We start from the raw sequence: 21,175 nt of genomic DNA, 5'->3' as shown, positions 1-21,175 counted from the left end.
AGCAGTTTGGCAGATTAGATGGAGCATTTCTTTTCCTGATTAACCTGCTGTCATTGCGTTGCTTCACTGTGCTGTGGGACCCCGGCTGTTCAGTCGGATTGAAATATACTCTCCACAGCTGCTCACCGAAGCTGGCATCACAGGGGCATGGCTTCTCACAGAGCTAGTTTTATAAAAGTTTAAAGCCTTGGAAATTGAATCGCAGTTAACAATATTTCCTCCGAGGAGTTCCTGTGGTGGTTCAGTGGGTGGATGCGCTTGGTCCTGAGCGAGGTGGTCTTGAGCCCACAGGAAGCAGGCTGGCACCCCGCTCAATCCTCGGTCTGTTCAGGGCCTGTTAATTTCAGCCCGTGCAGCTGTAGGATCGCTACAACATGTCCTGGTTTCCTCAGTCCTGACTACATCAAGTGGCTTTTGCTACAAAATGGACAGCGGGTGAGGACAACAACAAATCGTATTTATATAGCGCTTTTAACATAGTGAAACGTCCCAGGGTGCTTCTCAGGAGTATAATGAGATAGAATAGTTAATTAGAAATTAGCGCAGGTGACCAAAAGCTTGGTCAAAGAGGTATGTTTTAATGAGCATCTTAAAGGAGGAGACTGAGGTAGAGAGGCGGAGAGGTTTAGGCAGAGAGTTCCAGAGCTTGGGGCCCAGGCAACAGCACACAAGGCCACTAATAGCTGAGCGATTATCAACGGTGATGCTCAAGAGGGCAGAATCAGAGGATTGCAGACATCTCGGGGGGTGGCGGGGCAGAAGGAGATTACAGAGATAGGGAGGGGCAAGGTCATGGAGGGATTTGAAAATAAGGATGAGAATTTTGAAATCGAGGCGCTGCTTAACCAGAAGCCAATCACACATGGCTAAGAAGCCCCAACAATTAGATGACCTGTCAAATCTGTCTAGGCATTGCAAGGAATGGTATTTGCATTGATCAGTTGCAGGATTAAGCTCCCTGCACTGTGCCCAAGAAATGTGCCTCAATTCAAGCTTCTAAGCATCCCTTCCACCACTGTATCCGTGTGATAATTTTTCTTCAAAGAGCAATAAACCTTGCAATGAAATTGAGTAAGATTGGCAAATGTTGTGATGTGCCCCGTGTCCCCTCAGACCTGGAGTCAGACTATCCTCAGCTCATTTCAGCAGAGTGGGGACATTTATCCCATTAGTTCATGCATTTGCAAGACCTGGAATGACATATTACCAACGATAAGGGAGTGAAGGGTTACGGGGAGCGAGCAGGGAAGTGGAGCTGAGCCCAAGATCAGATCAGCCTTGATCTTATTAAATGGCGGAGCGGGCTCGAGGGGCCAAATGGCCGACTCCTGCTCCTATTTCTTATGTTCTTCCATTCTTGTAATGAACGATTAGTTTGCGTGAGCATTTCGAGACACTCCCTTAAATATCAAAGTTGCAATTAAGCAATTTTGTTAATCCAGTCTGGAAGGTCAAGAATGTTGCAAGATGCAGACGGCAGTGAAGTGCAGAATGTAAACTGTTTGTTCACCATCTAAGTTGTTCAACGTTATCAGTCAATGCTGGATTATGAGGAACCCGTAACAGTACGGACAGACCATAAGGAAAACAACAATAGTCAAGTATTTTTTTCCCAGAACCATTTGGCATAGTGTTGCTTACACACTAATTGGAACAACTGGTTGGATGACGACATCACATTCACTTTGGTTGGCGATGTGTCATTTTGCATTTGCGCTGAAGTCAAGCTGTGACACACAGTTTTAATTAGGGCTCCTTTTTAATATAGATTGCCTGTAAATTCTGATCAAATCAAGAGGGAAAAGCCTGATGGGAAGAGTGCAAACTCCCACTGAAAAAAAAATCCATGTTCAGAGCCTATTTGCAGGTTTAATTTTCTTTAAGTGCGCACTACACTTTCTTAATTAACCAGTTTAGTAATTAGACTGAAGTTTACAAGCCCTCTGAGGTCAAAAATAACCTTTCTGAGAGACTTTACAGCTTGACAAACATAAATGTCCACAATAAAACAGAATTATAAATCTACCCAGGACATTTAGCAGTTGGAGAAACCATGCTGCTGTGTTTTTTTAAAAGTGTTAGCTGATCTCCTGCGGCATTGCTCATGGGTCATCTGGGCTCTGGATCATATCACGTAGTTTAGCTGCTAAAATGTGTTTAACCTGGGCTGTCCCGTGAATTGCTCGGGTAATGCCTGTGGAGGAGTGATGTAAATAAGCACATTCTGATGGCCACTGGAGGCCCGTTGTTGGGGAAACTTCTGTAGATTGGCGGCTGCTTGTAAATGTGCCAGATTCTGCCTTTGGGGAGAGGCCAGGTTATAAGAGTCAGAAAAATCAGCTGGAAATGATTTTGAGACATTGAAGTGCGACATCTGCACCGTGACAGATGCAGACTAGATGCAAGAATTTTCTATTTATAGCTTTTTGCCCTACACTCATGTCATTTAAAAAAACATTTTATTGGCTGACTGCAGGAAACTATTGTTCGTGCCTCCGATATATATCATGTGCCTAAAAAACTTTGATTTGCTTTTCCAAAATCTCTTGCAAGAACACTTCCAAAACTCCCTTACTGAGCCAAGCACCTTTCCTTCCCCATGTGATTCTGTTTATTGTCCTTTCTGTCCGCCCCCAGTCTTGTCCCTACTCTATCACCACTCAATTACTCTCCTTCTCTTTCCCTCTCCTATCATCAACCAAATTCCTTTCCTCTCTCCCACACGACCTCGACAGGTCTCTTTCTCCTTTGCTGCTATCGTGACTGCCCCTTGTGCCTTCTGTGCTTCCCACAGGAGCCTGAATCAATCTCCTCCTTTACCAACCCCATCATTGCCCTACCCTTCACTCCTCATTTCCTGAACTAGCCTCTTCTCACAAACCTTGATCAGTCTCCTTTCTCTCTTTCCCTCCCCTTCACAATTCTGCCCAGTCTTCTAAGCTGTCCTGGGCCACATTACATTTATTAGTGCTGCCTTGAGCACATTCCAGGGTAGTGACTGCTATCTTGCTCCCTTTAGAATATGATCCACAAATGAACTGCTATCACCATATTGAAGACCTTCTGTAATTACAATTATGGGGCCTCAATCCTTGAAAGTGTTAAAAGTTATCCATTTTGTCAACCATCCTTGACAAGTATGCAAGACTCATCTTAATTGTTTCTATTGAATAAGTTTGGCCAACAATTGCAAGTAATCTTCATCAACATTAATGCTGAAATATCCAGACAATGGACATGTGGGTGAAGTCCATGTTAGTGGTGAGTAACTTTGTGGAAACAAGTTAAGACGTTATCACTGCTTGAATCCTCAAATTGCATCTCATTTTTATGAATATGTGAAACATGGGAAGAGGACAATGTTGTCTACTTTAACTCTGCCACCGAGTCTTACCACCTGTTTGGTAAGGTTATGTATGATTAAAATTTTGGCAAGTTAACAAACAAGTGTTGCCTAATCAGTTAGATGTTAATGTAATAAAGACCAGCCAAAAGATTGGTCACGGGCTATGGCAATAGGGCCAATATAACTAGTCTTAAAGATCGCTTGTACAGAGGAAGATTCGCATAATTATCTCATGCTTCAACATTAGCTTGCTGATTCGGAATTGAAGCACTGCTATTTAATATGCCGTCAGATCACTAGAGAGACCAGAGTAGGGTAGTCCCAGGAACAGTTGACCTCTCATCAGTTGTGTAAGGCGAGCTGGGTCGCAGTTGTGCTGTAACATCAGCCAAATCTAAAAGGTACAGTGCTGGGTTCCCCCGCAATGGCTCAGCTGATGAAGGTACCGCGTACCTGACCCATACAAGCCAAGAAGCCTCAGGTTCGATCTCCAGTTTGTGCCGAGTTACCTGATCTCAGACGGAATAGCAGTGGGAAGTAATACAACTGGCCATAACACCCCCTGGGCTGGGGTAGGTAAAATCCACTACGGTTCTCACTACTGATCACCTCCGCGGAAAAGTGCCCATGTGTAAATATTGGATGGCAGCACCATCGGGCTGGGCTGTGAAGGAAATCCATGATCGGATGGCCTGCTGACATTTATTATTTGGGCTTGCGTTTGAGAAATGACCACTTGGGCCAAGTACTGAGGGTGCCCAGCACCCAGTAAAAGGTACTTGAGCAAGGGGGTCATGGTCTTCAGGAGGAGAGGGGGAAAAAAGCCATTGTATGGTCATTGTAACGTAGAGGCATAATGGTCCAATGCTGCCCCTGTGAATGCGGAATCGAAATGTAATGCTAATTAAATATACAATGCTGTAATATGTACATTTATAGATATTTACATATAAATGTATACGCCACACATTTGCACAGCTTGAATGTAAATGATGACCTGAAGGTAATGTAAATGTGCTGGTAGTGTAAAACTGTATTGCACTGGATTTGTAAATGCAGAGTTAGTGGCCATTATTGAGCTACACAGGGCAGAGGCCAGCGATAATCACGGAGCTGTAGTAAAGAATCATTTCTATTGCTCATGTATTTTCCATTAGTCCAGTGGAACATACGATGGAATTAAATTGGCTATGGCCCAAGATGAAGGGATTAGACGAGTAAAAAATATTTCTCTGCAGCTTTATATCTACAGTTTGTTTGTTTGGAGACACTTAAAGTGGACTTCTGCTGTTAAATTTGACATCTCGTGTTGCGGGCGGGGGGGGGGGGGGGGGGGGGGAGGGGCGGCGGTGTTGCGGACTTGTTGAGTTACTAGACTCTGAAACATCACTGTCAATAGGCTGCTGGCCAGCCCTGTGGATGCGCAGTCGTGGCTTGAGAAAATGATCTGACTTATCGAACATGTGATGTGGAAGGGCCTGTACATCTGGGAAGTTATCTTGTCTACACTACAATGGTTGCGAGTCTCAAATCAGCCACAACTCCTGACTTCGAAACGCGCAGCACCTGCCCGTTCTGTCCGACACTTGTGAACCGCCTCTTGTTTAAATAGGAGAGAAAAAAAAAAGTTTTCTTCCATTTTGAATAGGTCCTCCTCATTCACTTCAGCAGCGAGATGTCGTCTGCAAAGTCATCGTGCTCGCGGCGAAGGCAACGGAAACAGCGCCACTGAAAGATCATCAGGCACAAGGGCAGCATGAAGAGCGCACAGATGGCCGCCATCACGTAGGCGATTGTCATCAGCGTCGACTCGTCCGTCTGGGGAATGTTGTAGCCGCAGTCTTCCATGTTTGTGCTGAAGAAAGGGCCCTCCACTGTGGCTGAACGGAACTCATCGTGCACTAAAAACAAAGGGGAGCAAAACATTAGTCCTCTGTAGCTGGAGCGGGGGGATTGCCACAGTGAAATCCTTTACAACACACATTGGTTGTTCTACTGTTTATCCCTTTACTTTGTCAGCCGCGTCTCAGTGGGCAGCACAGTTGCTCTGAGTCAGCAGGTTGTGGGTTCAGGTCCCACTCCAAGGACTTGAGCACATAAATTGAGGGTGACACTCCAGTGCAGCGCTGAGGGAGTACTGCACTGTCGGAGGTGCTGTCTTATGGATGAGACGTTAAACTGAGGGCCCCGTCTGCTCTTTCAGGTGGACGTAAAAGATCCCATGGCACTATTTCGAAGAAAGAGCCCCGGTGTCCTGGCCAATATTTATCCCTTAATCAACGTCACTAAAAACAGATTATCTGGTCATTATCACATTGCTGTTTGTGGGAGCTTGCTGTGTGCGAATTGGCTGCCGTGTTTCCTACATTACAACAGTGACTACACTCCAAAAAAAGTACCTCATTGGCTGTAATTCGCTTTGGGGGCATCCGGTGGGTGTGACAGGCGCTATATAAATGCATGTTATTCTTTCTCTTCTGCCTGTTCAAGTGGATGTAAAGCACCCTGTGGCACTATCTCAGAAGCCCTCAGATTTCCCCCTGATATCAGGCCAACATTCCTCTCGCAACCAATACCACCAAAAACAGATTAACTGCTCAGTTAAGGAGAGGTACAGTAGCACAGTGGTTATGATACTGGACTAGTAATCCAGAAGCCTGGACTAATAATCTGGACCTGAGTTCGAATCCCAGCACGGCAGCTGGGGAATTTAAATTCAGTTCATTGAATAAATCTGGAATGAAAAGCTAGTATCAGTAATGGTGACCATGGAACTACTGGATTGTCGTAAAAACCCATCTGGTTCACTAATGTCCTTCGGGGAAGGAAATCTGCCGCCCTTACCCGGTCTGGCCTACATGTGACTCCAGACCCACAGCGATGTGGTTGACTCTTAACTGCCCTCTGAAATGGCCCTGCGAGACACTCAGTTGTAGTAAATCGCTACGCCAAAGTTAGCACTGTGAGGGCATCTTCACCACACGGGACTGCAGCGGTTCGAGACGGTGGCTCACCACCACCTTCTCAAGAGAAATTAGGGACGGGCAATAAATGCCGGTCTTGCCAGTGACGCCCACATCCCGTGAATGAATAAATTTTTTTTTAAAACGCCTCATTGCTGTTTCTGCGACCCACGCATTTGCAGTCACTGCCCTTCAAGGTTAAACGTTTTGATGCGACACGCTATAAACCTGCAAGTCTGTCTTAAACTTCCTCTCTCTCTCCTCCATCTGCCACATAAATCCTCAATCCAGCAGGAATTCCTGTAATGCCTGAATCCTGAGTGGTGCTGTAATTAACTTCTGTGTTTTACTGTCAGCTACAGTACGTGACTGCAGTAATTCCTTGGTCCTGCACTGCACTGAAGTGGGAGCTCGAGAGTGCCGACGACAGTATAACAAGTCGCAGTGTACATAGTGCTGTGAGAGACCAGCAAACTTTGCAACTCCATGGAATAACGTGCCCTGTGCACATACAATTATTAAATGTATTTTCAAAACTATTACAGAAACACCCAATAAGGCACTGTAATAGCAAGTGGTTGAAACAAAATGCAATGTAAAGCAAGAGACAAGTACTGGTAACCAAAGTTCCCTGTAATTTTTTTGTGGGGCCGCATGGACCCTTTCACGGGTCGTGTGGCCCATTCAAATTAATATGCATGTGCAGTTTTTATATTTAATAGCTGGCAAGCCGACTGGGCAGGACCCCTGGATCACTGGGTGGGACCCTGGAGCGCTGGGCGGGACCCCTGGAGTGGTGTGCGGTACCACTGGAGTGGTGTGCGGGACCCCTGGAGCGTTGTGCAGGACCCCTGGAGTGGTGTGCGGGACCCCTGGAGCACTGGGTGGGATCCTGGAGCGCTGGGCGGGACCCCTGGAGCGCTGTGCGCTTCCACTGGAGTGGTGTGCGGGACCCCTGGAGCGTTGTGCGGGACCCCTGGAGTGGTGTGCGGGACCCCTGGAGCGTTGTGCAGGACCCCTGGAGTGGTGTGCGGGACCCCCTGGAGTGGTGTGCGGGACCTCTGGAGTGGTGTGCGGGACCCCTGGAGTGTTGTGCAGGACCCCTGGAATGGTGTGCGGGACCCCTGGAGCGTTGTGCAGGACCCCTGGAGTGGTGTGCGGGACCCCTGGAGCACTGGATGGGACCCTGGAGCGCTGGGCGGGACCCCTGGAGCGCTGTGCGGTTCCACTGGAGTGGTGTGCGGGACCCCTGGAGCGTTGTGCGGGACCCCTGGAGTGGTGTGCGGGACCCCCTGGAGTGGTGTGCGGGACCTCTGGAGTGGTGTGCGGGACCCCTGGAGCGTTGTGCAGGACCCCTGGAGTGGTGTGAGGGACCCCCTGGAGCACTGGGTGGGACCCTGGAGCACTGGGTGGGACTCCTGGAGCGGTGTGCGGGACCCCCTGGAGCGCTGTGCGGTACCACTGGAGTGGTGTGCAGGACCCCCTGGAGCGTTGTGCGGGACCCCTGGAGCGGTGTGCGGGACCCCTGGAGCGTTGTGCAGGACCCCCTGGAGTGGTGTGCGGGACCCCTGGAGCGTTGTGCGGGACCCCTGGAGCGGTGTGCGGGACCCCTGGAGCGTTGTGCGGGACCCCTGGAGCGGTGTGCGGGACCCCTGGAGCGTTGTGCAGGACCTCTGGAGTGGTGTGCAGGACCCCCTGGAGCACTGGGTGGGACCCTGGAGCGCTGGGCGGGACCCCTGGAGTGGTGTGCGGGACCCTGGAGCGCTGGGTGGGACCCTGGAGCGGTGTGCGGGACCCCCTGGAGCGCTAGGTGGGACCCCCTGGAGCGCTGTACGGCCACACAGCTTAAAGAGAATGTTGTTAATAACTGAGTTAGCAGTAGAATCATAGAGCAGTACAGCACAGAAAGAGACCACTCGGCCCATCGAGTCTGCGTCGGCTCTTTCGAAGAGCAATCCAGTCAGTCCCACTTCCCCGCTCTTTCCCCATATCCCTGCTAATTTTTTCTCCTTCAACTATTTATTCAATTCACTTTTGAATGCTGATTTTGATTCTGTTTCCACCACCCTATCAGGCAGTGCATTCCAAATCCTAGCCACTCGTTGCGTAATGTATCTGCGATGCCTTCCAACGTTTTGAGCTCTGAGTTGTATCTGGATGCTCTGATGCAATGCTCTAAATCAGGTGAAATAATTCTGAATATTTCAGTAGCGTTTCTGTTGAGTTGGCAAGGTTTTGTGTAGCATTTAGAAAGCTTGATAGATGTGTTTTTTAACATACATTTATCGTGAATATTTTATGCTGACCGAGATAAGGGACGATAGCATTGAGGGATGGTGTCCAGGGTCAGGTTCATGTAATTCCAGATCAGATCAAATGCAGAGTTAAGCTCCTGCTGCCTTAACAATGTGCATCAGTCCCAGACTCAGAAGATCACTGCAACAGTGTGACAATTTACCATTTCACACATCAGCCTATTGTGTGTGATGAGCAATTTTGTGCTACTTAATGAAAAGTTAAGAAAGAAAGACTTGGATTTATATAGCATCTATCATGACCACCGGACGTCTCACAGCACTTTACAGCCAATGAAGTACTTTTGGAATGTAGTCACTGTTGCAATCTGGGAAACACGGCAGCCAACCTGCGCACAGCAAGCTCCCACGAACAGCAATGTGATAATGACCAGATAATCTGTTTTTTGTTATGCTGATTGAGGGATAAATATTGGTCAGGCCACCGGGGATAACTCCCCTGCTCTTCTTCGAAATAGCGGCCATGGGATCTTTTAAGTCCACTTGATAGAGCAGATGGGGCCTCGGTTTAACATCTCATCTGAAAGACGGCACCTCTGACAGTGCAGCACTCCCTCAGCACTGCCCTGGAGCGTCAACCTAGATTTATGTGCTCAAGTCCCTGGAGTGGGACCTGAACCCACAACCTTCTGACTCAGAGGCGAGAGGACTACCCACTGAGTCACGGCTGACACCAAATTTATTGTAGGCTGACAAAGGGTCATCGACCTGAAACATTAATTCTGTTTTTCGCTGCACGGATGCTGCCTGACCCGCTGAGATTTCCAGCATTTTCTACTTTTATGACCAGACGTCCCCATTTTCCAGGCACAGTACCTGGATTTGGGAATGTGTGCTGGACAAAGAATTTCCCCCGTAAGAGTCCCCAGTTTAAAAATTTCATCCCCGATACTGAGTCTTTGATATTTTTTCAATGCTAATGCACAGAAACCCGCTTCTTGAAGATTCTAGGCCTGTTCGAGATCAGGAAAAAATTCCTGAAACAGGTTGAATGGAGATGTCAATGGCAGCCCTGCCTTCCCACAATGCAGTGCAGCAGAGAAAAGACCCTATCTGTAGTCCATAGCTCTGGCTGCACTGCACTGTGGGGGATTGAGTCACCTGATCAGTGTTTCATCCAATGATGACTAGGCCTGAGGGTGGGACCTTCAAATGTGCAGGAGAAGCCAAGGGAGTGGTGAGAGGATTTGATTTACCAGTTTATCTGTATGGTGGATCGTGGTTTTTTTTAAAAATTGTATAAGTAAAGGCAAGCTCTAAATTCTCATACTTGGGAAAAGTTTTGTGAATCTGAAACCTTCAGAGACAAAGCGTGTTTTATGGAAAATCGAAGTCTGTTGGGAACAGATTTCAAAATTGAGAAATTTAAATGTAGGGTACTCGGGAGATGAGCAGATCCTGCAGCACTATTGCCAGAACACACGCAAGATTCGTGATTCTTTGTGTCTAACTCACACCAAGTCCCGCTCACCCATCACCCCTGTGCTCGTTGACCTACATTGGCTCCCAGCTAAGCAACACGTCGATTTCAAAATTCTCATCCTTGTTTACAAATCCCTCCGTGGCCTCGCCCCTCTCTATCTCTGTAATCTCCAACCCTACAAACCCCCCGAGATGTCTGCACTCCTCAGATTCTGCCCTCTTGAGCATCCCTGATTATAATCACTGAACCATTGGTGGCTGTGCCTTTTGTTGCCTGGGCCCCAAGCTCTGGAACTCCCTCCCTAAACCTCTCCGCCTCTCTACCCTCTTTCCTCCTTAAAATCTATCTCTTTTGGTCATCTGCTATAATTTCTACTTATCTGGCTCGGTGTCAAATTTATTTTTTTGTCTCGTAACACTTCTGTGAAGCGCCTTGGGATGTTTTACTACTATAAAGGTGCTTTAAGAGAAAAATTTGGCATTAGGGGTACCAACGGGACAAGGGTTAAAGTGCTGGTTCCTGCACCGACCCACAAGGAAGTAAAAGGCCTCTCTTCGGCCTTGTACCAAGGCTCCAGAAGTTATCAATTCAATAATATTCCGATAGGATACGATGTGAGAACCTAAACAGTCATTGATAAGACCTTGCGAAGAGGCTCGAGGCAGACTCACGGGCATCAAGGAGAATCAACAAATTCTGACCTAATGAAGTCATTCTAGTCACGGCCTAAGGTGGTCACGAGGGTCTTGGCCTGTCAATCCAAAGTAGCACTAATAAGGTAGTCCAATTAGAGAAGTTGCACTGATAAGGTAGTCCAATTAGAGAAGTTGCACTAATAAGGTAGTCCAATTAGAGAAGTTGCACTGATAAGGTAGTCCAATTAGAGAAGTTGCACTGATAAGGTAGTCCAATTAGAGATCTAGGGAGGTCTTACCAGGGAAAGGAGGAGTTTTTGAAATGTATAAAAGTTGTATGATTGTGCTGTTTGGGGAGCATTTCCACTCACAGGCAGCTGTGATGAGAGGTGTTCCCGGACATTCGTAATAAAAGATCGTTATACCTTGCCATTCGTCTCTGTCTGCTAACTCCGGGGGCTGTTACGAGGGTTGGGGCGAGCGTCGACCTTCTATATCAGGGGGCCCGCTCGTGGGAGGAGAAGCCTTCCCATTTTCCCTTTCCCCTTATAAATACAAGTGGTTGTTGTTGCTGCGCAGCTGTCTGCCACGGCTTTTTCAATGAGAAATTCGAAACTTTTGAATGAGCCACGCTCCCAAAAACAAATTGTGGATGAACATTGTCTGTACATCCCCGGATTTGGTTTTGAAAATAAGATCACCCTAAATTTAGGGCAGTTTTGTTGCCTGCGCCCAATGCCTACTAGATTATCTAAATTAATTGTGTTATATTTTAAGGAAAAGGGACCAGGCAGTGGTGTAATGTTTTGGAACACGAGTACTACGTCCAGGTTCATTCATGGCAGGCACGGCCTGATCTCAGCCTCGCTGAGGGAGGGAGGTTCTGAACCGGTGGTGGGGCAGGCATCTTCCCATGAGTTTGGAAAGCAAATATAAAAGTAGGGAAGTCTTGCTACAACTGTACAGGGCATTGGTGAGACCACACCTTAAGTACTGCATACAGTTTTGGTCTCCTTATTTAAGGGGGGATATACTTGCATTGGGGTCAGTTCAGAGAAGGTTCACTAGGTTGATTCCTGAGATGAAGACAACCCTGATGAAATGCATCCCAGGGTATTAAAAGAGATGGCAGAAGTTATAGCAGATTCATTCGTTATAATCTACCAAAATTCTCTGGACTCTGGGGAGGTACCAGCGGATTGGAAAGCAGCTAATGTAACGCCTCTGTTTAAAAAAGGGGGCAGACAAAAGGCAGGTAACTATAGAAACATAGAAAATAGGTGCAGGAGTAGGCCATTCGGCCCTTCTAGCCTGCACCGCCATTCAATGAGTTCATGGCTGAACATTCAACTTCAGTACCCCATTCCTGCTTTCTCGCCATACCCCTTGATCCCCCTAGTAGTAAGGACCTCATCTAACTTCTTTTTGAATATATTTAGTGAATTGGCCTCAGCAACTTTCTGTGGTAGAGAATTCCACAGGTTCACCACTCTCTGGGTGAAGAAGTTCCTCCGCATCTCGGTCCTAAATGGCTTACCCCTTATCCTTAGACTGTGGCCTCTGGTTCTGGACTTCCCCAACATTGGGAACATTCTTCCTGCATCTAACCTGTCTAACCCCGTCAGAATTTTAAACGTTTCTATGAGGTCCCCTCTCATTCTTCTGAACTCCAGTGAATACAAGCCCAGTTGATCCAGTCTTTCTTGATAGGTCAGTCCCGCCATCCCGGGAATCAGTCTGGTGAACCTTCGCTGCACTCCCTCAATAGCAAGAATGTCCTTGCTCAGGTTAGGAGAGCAAAACTGTACTCAATACTCCAGGTGTGGCCTCACCAATGCCCTGTACAACTGTAGCAACACCTCCCTGCCCCTGTACTCAAATCCCCTTGCTATGAAGGCCAACATGCTATTTGCTTTCTTAACCGCCTGCTGCACCTGCATGCCAACCTTCAATGACTGATGTACCATGACACCCAGGTCTCTTTGCATCTCCCCTTTTCCTAATCTGTCACCATTCAGATAATAGGCTGTCTCTCTGTTTTTACCACCAAAGTGGATAACCTCACATTTACCCACATTATACTTCATCTGCCATGCATTTGCCCACTCACCTAACCTATCCAAGTCGCTCTGCAGCCTCACAGCATCCTCCTCGCAGCTCACACTGCCACCCAACTTAGTGTCATCCGCAAATTTGGAGATACTACATTTAATCCCCTCATCTAAATCATTAATGTACAGTGTAAACAGCTGGGGCCCCAGCATAGAACCTTGCGGTACCCCACTAGTCACTGCCTGCCATTCTGAAAAGTACCCATTTACTCCTACTCTTTGCTTCCTGTCTGACAACCAGTTCTCAATCCATGTCAGTACACTATCCCCAATCCCATGTGCTCTAACTTTGCACATCAATCTCTTGTGTGGGACCTTGTCGAACGCCTTCTGAAAGTCCAAATATACCACATCAACTGGTTCTCCCTTATCCACTCTACTGGAAACATCCTCAAAAAATTCCAGAAGATTTGTCAAGCATGATTTCCCTTTCACAAATCCATGCTGACTTGGACCTATCATGTCACCTCTTTCCAAATGCACTGCTATGACATCCTTAATAATTGATTCCATCATTTTACCCACTACCGATGTCAGGCTGACCGGTCTATAATTCCCTGTTTTCTCTCTCCCTCCTTTTTTAAAAAGTGGGGTTACATTGGCTACCCTCCACTCCATAGGAACTGATCCAGAGTCAATGGAATGTTGGAAAATGACTGTCAACGCATCCACTATTTCCAAGGCCACTTCCTTAAGTACTCTGGGATGCAGGTTAGTTTAGGCCGGTTAGTTTAACCTCTGTAGTGGGGAAAATGCTTGAAACTATCATGAAAGAAGAAATAGCGGGACATCGAGATAGGAATAGTGCAATCAAGCAGACGCAACATGGGGCCCAAGTTTCCATATGATTTGCGCCTGATTTTTAGGAGCAACTGGTGGAGAACGGACTATCTTAGAAATCGCAATTCTCCACATTTTCTTTTCTGCAGTTCTAGTCAGGTAGAACAGTTCTACTTTGGAACAGAATTTTTTCTTCAAAAGGGGGCGTGTCCGGCCACTGACGCCTGATTTCAAAGTTTCCACAGTGAAAACGTACTCCAAACTAAGTTAGAATGGAGCAAGTGAAGATTTTTGGAGAACTGAAAAAACCTGTTCTACACATTAAAAAATCAGGCGCAGGTTACAAATTAGGCGTCCAGAACGAGGTGGGGGGGGGGGGGGGAAGGGAACTCATTAAATTATACAATAAATCCTTATTTATACTTCTACAAATATTATACAAATAAATCCAACCTGAATAAACATTTATAAGCAAAGAAAAGATTAAATAAACCATCTTCCTACCTGTGTGAAAGTGCTTCAGGCACGGAGAATGCTGCAGTCAGCCTGAGGCGCCCGTTCTTCCCGCGGGGAGGGGGGGAGGAGGCGCCCGTTCTTCCCATGGAGGGGGGAGGAGGCGCCTGTTCTTTCCCGCGGGGGGGGGGGGAGGCGCCCGTTCTTCCCGCTGGGGGGGGGGGGGGGTAGGAGGCGCCCGTTCTTCCCGCGGGGGGGAGGGTGGGGAGGAGACAGTGAGAAGGCTGCAGTGAGATGTACTGATGGCAATGTGCTTTTATTAAAAAAATGTTCAAAAATTAAACAGCTACAAAGAACTACAAAAATAGCCGAGTGCCAATGTTCTTTTCACACTGAGCATGCGCGAATGCTCCAACGCGCACGCGCAGCGTTGCCGGTAGGAAAAAAACTAATTTAAATAGTACCCGCCCCCTCCCACTTACAAAATCGGCGCGAGTGTAGGCTCCGTCCCCTTGGGCGCCGCGCCAAACAGACAAGGAGCTGCAGGGCGCTCCAGAATTGCGAGTTTTTTTTAGGCGCCGTTTTAGGCGCGAAAAACGGGTGCCCAGCTCAGAGGGGCGCCCGTTTTTTATCGTGTGCAAACTTGGGCCCATGGATTCATGAAGGGGAAATCATGTTTAACTAATTTACTGGAATTCTTTGAGGATATAACGAGCGTGGTGGATAGAGGTGTACCGATGGATGTGGTGTATTTAGATTTTCAAAAGGCATTCGATAAGATGCCACACAAAATCAAAATGAATTTATTAAATGTGAAATTGTACAGAAGGATAAATGAGCAGATAAACATATCTATAAAGCATCTGTTCCAAAACAATAAACGTTTACTGCAGAAGATAAAGGTACGCGGAGTCAGAGGAAATGTATTAGTATGGATAGAGAATTGGCTGGCTAACAGAATGCAGAGAGTCGGGATAAATGGGTCCTTTTCGGGTTGGAAATCGGTGGTTAGTGGTGTGCCACAGGGATCGGTGCTGGGACCACAACTGTTTACAATATACATAGATGACCTGGAAGAGGGGACAAAGTGTAGTGTAACAAAATTTGCAGATGACACTAAGATTAGTGGGAAAGCAGGTTGTGTAGAGGACACAGAGAGGCTGCAAAGAGATTTAGATAGGTTAAGCGAATGGGCTAAGGTTTGGCAGATGGAATACAATGTCGGAAAGTATGAGGTCATCCACCTTGGGAAAAAAAACAGTAAAAGGGAATATTATTTGAATGGGGAGAAATTACAACATGCTGCGGTGCAGAGGGACCTGGGGGTCCTTGTGCATGAATCCCAAAATGTTAGTTTGCAGGTGCAGCAGGTAATCAGAAAGGTGAATGGAATGTTGGCCTTCATTGCGAGAGGGATGGAGTACAAAAGCAGGGAGGTCCTGCTGCAACTGTATAGGGTATTGGTGAGGCCACACCTGGAGTACTGCGTGCAGTTTTGGAAGGATACTTAAGGAAGGATATACTAGCTTTGGAATGGGTATAGAGACGATTCACTAGGCTGATTCCGGAGATGAGGGGGTTACCTTATGATGATAGATTGAGTAGACTGGGTCTTTACTCGTTGGAGTTCAGAAAGATGAGGGGTGATCTTATAGAAACATTTAAAATAATGAAAGGGATAGACAAGATAGAGGCAGAGAGGTTGTTTCCACTGGTCGGGGAGACTAGAACTAGGGGGCACAGCCTCAAAATACGGGGGAGCCAATTTAAAACCGAGTTGAGAAGGAATTTCTTCTCCCAGAGGGTTGTAAATCTGTGGAATTCTCTGCCCAAGGAAGCAGTTGAGGCTAGCTCATTGAATGTATTCAAGTCACAGATCGATAGATTTTTAACCAATAAGGGAATTAACGGTTACGGGGAGCGGGCGGGTAAGTGGAGCTGAGTCCACGGCCAGATCAGCCATGATCTTGTTGAATGGCGGAGCAGGCTCGAGGGGCTAGATGGCCTACTCCTGTTCCTAATTCTTATGTCTTAAGAAGAAAGGTTGAGTTTAGAAGAATGAAAGGTGATCTTTTTAAATCGTACAAGATTCTTGAGGGGGCTTGACAGGGTAGAGGATGTTTCCCCTCATGGGGGAATCTAGAATTAGGGGGCATAGTTTCAGAATAAGGGGTCATCCATTTAAAATGGAAATGAGGAGGAATTTCTTCTCCCACAGGGTCGTGAATCTTTGGAATTCTCTGCCCCAGAGAGCTGTGGAGGCTGGGTCATTGAATATATTTAAGGTGGAGATAGACAGATTCTTGAACGATAAGGGAGTCGAGGGTTATGGGGAGCAGGCAGGAAAGTGGAGTTGAGGCCAAGATCAGAGTAGCCATGATATTGAATGGCGAAAAAGGCTCGAGGGGCCAAATGGCCGACTCCTGCTCCTATTTCTTATGTTCTTAGTATGTTCTAAGCATTAGAGGGGAATTCCTCCATGGGCCAGTCTTCTGAACAGCCATGGTAATAGGATCGGGAGCAGGTCAGTCATTCACACTCTTGGTTGAAGATGGTGCATGGCCTGGGGATCATGGGAGACTAAAGAGAAATGGGATGCCATCGGGTATTCACTTCAGACTGAAGGCGTGTAAACAACTTTCGTCACACTCACCGTGGCAGGTGCTAACGGCAAATCCAATCCGTTTTTGAGCGCGGTCGAAGACAACGTAGAAGCCCTCCATGATGACAGCACCCATCACGGTTCCTGTGGAAGACTGGGAGATGGCAAACTTGTAGCAGTCATCCTGAGAGGTGGCGACATCTTCCACTGGACGCAGGTATTGCTGAGAGTACAAGAGACAAAGAATCGGAAGTCATTCACGTGCTGACAACTGGGTTGAGATTTCCCAAACTCACTTCATCTAGTGCCAGCATAGAGAGAGCAGACTTTCACCTCCACTCCAGGGACTGGGGCACATAAATCCAGGCTGACACTCCCAGTGCAGTGCTGAGGGAACGCTGCACTGTCGGAGGGTGCCGTCTTTCGGATGAGACGCTAAACCGAGGCCCCGTCTGCCCTCTCAGTTGGACGTAAAAGATCCCATGGCACTATTTCGAAGAAGAGCAGGAGAGTTATCCCCGGTGTCCTGGCCAATATTTATCCCTCAATCAACATAATGACCAGATAATCTGTTTTTGTTATCACATTGCTGTTTGTCGGAGCTTGCTGTGCGCAAGTTGGCTGCCGTGTTTCCTACATTACAATAGTGACTACACTCCAAAAGTACTTCATTGGCTGTAAAGCACTTTGAAATGTCCGGTGGTTGTGAAAGGCGCTATATAAATGCAATTCTTTCTTTCTTCTTTCTTTCTTTCTTTCCTTGGACATGGGCTGGACTGGGAGACACCCCACCAATAGCTATGCTGCGATATCCTGTTATGTGCTGTGTCAAATCTGTCAGATCGATGCTGCAATTAACCTCAGCACACCTGGGTCAGGGAGTATTACATTGGCCAGAGTTCCCACTGTTGCTTGCTCTGCAATTAAATCGATGGGAGATGAGGATAGGTTTGAGCTGGACAATGATTGTCTCTGCAGCTTAATAACCTGCCAAGATCCACCATCGAAACTCACCATCCTTGAAGAGCAAAGAGAAGATTATGGAGTGAGAAATCACCGATTTCTTAGCAGCACTAAACTCTCTTTATTGGCCCTAGTAGAGGTTGTCCTATTGGCCCGAGTAGAGGTTTTTCCGTAATGAGCAATGCTGTGGCTGCTCCTGTCCTCCACCCAGTTCTCTATCTTTGCTTCGTTATCCAGAGGAAGATGCTGGTCAATCTTACTGCTGGATGATTTGTGAAAAGTGAAAGAGAAGATAAACGTGAAGAGAGTGTGGAGGGAAGGCCAGATTAATGGTTCCAGTTCTGACGAAAAGTCACCAGCCTGAAACGTTAACTCTGTTTCTCCAATCACATTTTGCAGCACAGCAGGCCATTCAGCCCCTCGAGCCTGCTCCGCCGTTCAATAAGATCATGACTGATCCTGATCTTGGCCTCAACTCCACTTCCCCGCCCGCTCCCCATAACTCTTGACTCCCTTATCGTTCAAATATCTGTCTATCTCTACCTTAAATATATTCAACGACCCAGCCTCCACAGCTCTCTGGGGCAGAGAATTCCAAAGATTCTCGACCCTCTGAGAGAAGAAATTCCTCCTCATCTCCGTTTTAAATGGGCGACCCCTTATTCTGAAACTATGCCCCCGAGTTCTAGATTCCCCCACGAGGGGAAACATCCTCTCAGCATCTAACTTGTCAAGCCCGCTCAGAATCTTATATGTTTCTGATCACCTCTCGTTCTTCTAAACTCCAATGAGTATAGGTCCAACCTGCTCAACCTTTCTTCATGAAACAACCCATTCATTGCAGGAATCAACCTAGTGAACCTTCTCTGATGCAAGTGTATCCTTCCTTAAATAAGGAGACCAAAACTATACGCAGTACTCCAGGTGTGGCCTCACCAATACCCTGTACAGTTGTAGCAGGACTTGCCTGCTTTTATACTCCACCCCCCCTTGCAATAAAGGCCAACATTCCACTTGCCTTCCTGATTACTTGCTGTACCAGCAAGTTTCCAGCATTCTCAGTTTTTATTTGATTTACAGCATCCGCAGTGTTTAGCTCTTGCTCTATGGGACGTGGCCATCGCTGGCGTAGATTGCCGTTTCTACTCGCGTCGTTAGTTTGGCTCAAACGTGCAGCTGGCGGCTGCAAAATCCAGTACCCAGGATCTATCCAATGGCGAGAGCTCGGGGGAGCTGGATGGTCACCCGATGAGAAACAATCTCATTTTCGAGGAGAGGTTAAATGCATTAAATGTCGGAGTTGCGGGGAGGAAGGAGGCAGCTTGTAGCGTCTCGCTGACTTACTTGCGGTAGGATAGTGATTTGGAAAGATTGGTTGGTGGCTTCTCCCATGAGGTAGAGCGATATTGTTGGGAAGATATGCCAGGGCGTTGTGCCAACCTGCCAGCAAACCAGCTGCTCACCCAGCCAGAAACCATCCGGGAACTTCTCCGTCTGTCAAAAGGAAAAAAAAATTTAAAAAATGAAGGTAGTAATGATGATCATGAATATTTCATTATCCCAGGAGTCTTTAATCAACAACAAATGTTGTACAAGTTTCTAAATACCATTATTTATCATTTGAAACGTACATATGTATGATGTGTACATTAAAATATGGCACTAGGAATCCATCCACTGCCAATTCACAAGAGACATCTAAATGGGGAAGGCCATTTGACCCGTTCATCCTGAAAGAACCTACAATTGGACCCCCATCGTAGCGTTCAGCTATTTCTTCAAATGATTCCATGTTTTTCTTTCTCCTCGTGCCCTATTCAGGAAGGTCCCTTCCAGGTGTTCGCTCCAGGTAAAGGGAAATGTCCTCATATCAGTCCGTTTGAACGCCTGCTTCTTTTGTCTTTCGCCTCTGAGTCAGAAGGTTGTGGGTTCAAGTCCCACTCCGGCAACTTGTAGCACAAACAAAATCTAGGCCGACACGCCCAATGCAGTGCTAAGGGAGTGCTGCGCTGTCGTCTTTCGGATCAGACGTTAAACCGAGGCCCCGTTTGCTCTCTCAGGTGGACGTAAAAGATCCCGTGGCACTATTTTGAAGAAGAGCAGAGTTGTTATCCCCGGTGTCCTGGGCCAATATTTATCTCCCAGTCAACACAACAAAAAATACAGATTATCTGGTCATTAACACATTGCTGTTTGTGGGAGCTTGCTGTGCGCAATTTGGCTGCTGCGTTTCCTACATTACAACAGTGACTACACTCCAAAAGTACTTAATTGGCTGTAAAGCGCTTTGAGACGTCCAGTGGTTGTGAAAGGCGCTATATAAATGCAAGTCTTTCTTTTTTTATCACAAGTTTCATTTGAAGTGGAGTCCAGGACTGTCTACTACCTTAGACCCCTCCAGTGAGCTGATTTCTTGGTCTTCAAGGGCGGAAACCTGAGTTTCTCTCGCCTTTCCTTATAAGCCGGTTCTTTGATGTTGGAACCAATCCTGTAGGTCTTCTCTTCACAGCCTCCAGGACATGAATGTCTTCCTCTGTGTCAGACTGGACTTGCTGGTGTGGTCAGACCAGCGCACTGTACAGTTTTTATGCTGGGTTTCTTTCACTGTGTACTGATTTGGATGTATAATTCACCATTGCTAATGACTGCACTGTAAAAATTGGGCATGTTATAAGAACATCAGAAATAGGAGCAGGAGTCGGCCATTTGGCCCCTCGAGCCTGCTCTGCCATTCAATAAGATCATGGCTGATCGGATCTTGGGCTCAGCTCCACTTCACTGCCTTCTCCCCATAACCCTTGACTCCCTTATCATTCAAAAATCTGTCTGTCTCCACCTTAAATATTGAACAGCAAGTTTGCAAATACCCCTAGAGCGCTAAGTTTCTATTGGCGAGAAAGCAGAAATGGGGTACTGAAGTTGCATGTTCAGCCATGAACTCATTGAATGGCGGTGCAGGCTCGAAGGGCCGAATGGCCTACTCCTGCATCTATTTTCTATGTTTCTATGTTTCAACTTCACAGTTCGCTAATTCAATACCATTTGTGCCGTCCATTATTTTCTCCCAAAGTAAGGTGTTTTACTCTTTGCCACTGGCTCACCCACATACATATGTTGGTCTTTGTATGCCTCTTGAGGTTAGGCTGCCCTTTCTAGTTTCGTACTCTCTGCAAGTTTGACCAATTTGCTTCTCTGTGATTTCAGGGCTGTTGCTTCAGTTTTGTTACCACTTAATTTCCTCAAGTTACTTTCTCCAATAAAGAAATCAATCTTCACCAACCGTGAAGACAAGACGAAGTCAGAGATCATCAAAAATCCTCAGTACTCAATGAGATTCCCTAATGTCATGGACATGACAGTCCAATCCATCAAGAACATGCGGCTGTGACTTCAAGGTAGCCACACTTGAGAATCATCCTTATTACTACTCAAGGTGCTCCTGCAAAACTCCTCCCAAATAGTGTCTGCAGCACTCGCTCTTGTTGCATAGTATTGTCTGTGATCTGCAGTTAAAGGAAGAAACAAGAAAGAACTGGTGCAAGCCCCAAAGCGCTTTACAGCCAATGAAGTACTTTTTGGAGTGT

General features: G+C 46.9%; 1 protein-coding gene across 1 annotated transcript in view; it reads right to left on the bottom strand.

Annotated features, from left to right (window-relative positions):
* Positions 1-1,740: 1,740 nt before the first annotated feature.
* bace1 (beta-secretase 1) overlaps positions 1,741-21,175 on the bottom strand; it is a 130,745-nt gene continuing 111,310 nt past the window's right edge. The window contains exons 7-9 of the mRNA XM_070894484.1: positions 18,936-19,085; positions 16,680-16,851; positions 1,741-5,247 (exon numbers count right to left, since the gene is read on the bottom strand). Of these exons, the coding sequence (XP_070750585.1) occupies positions 5,006-5,247; positions 16,680-16,851; positions 18,936-19,085 (564 nt within the window). The 3' untranslated portion in view covers positions 1,741-5,005. The remainder of the gene's footprint in view (positions 5,248-16,679; positions 16,852-18,935; positions 19,086-21,175) is intronic.

This window comes from Pristiophorus japonicus, chromosome 11, assembly GCF_044704955.1.
Source record: "Pristiophorus japonicus isolate sPriJap1 chromosome 11, sPriJap1.hap1, whole genome shotgun sequence".
NCBI lineage: Eukaryota > Metazoa > Chordata > Chondrichthyes > Pristiophoridae > Pristiophorus > Pristiophorus japonicus.
The sequence above is the reverse complement of the archived record's forward strand: the minus strand, read 5'-3'. Positions and strand labels throughout refer to the sequence as shown.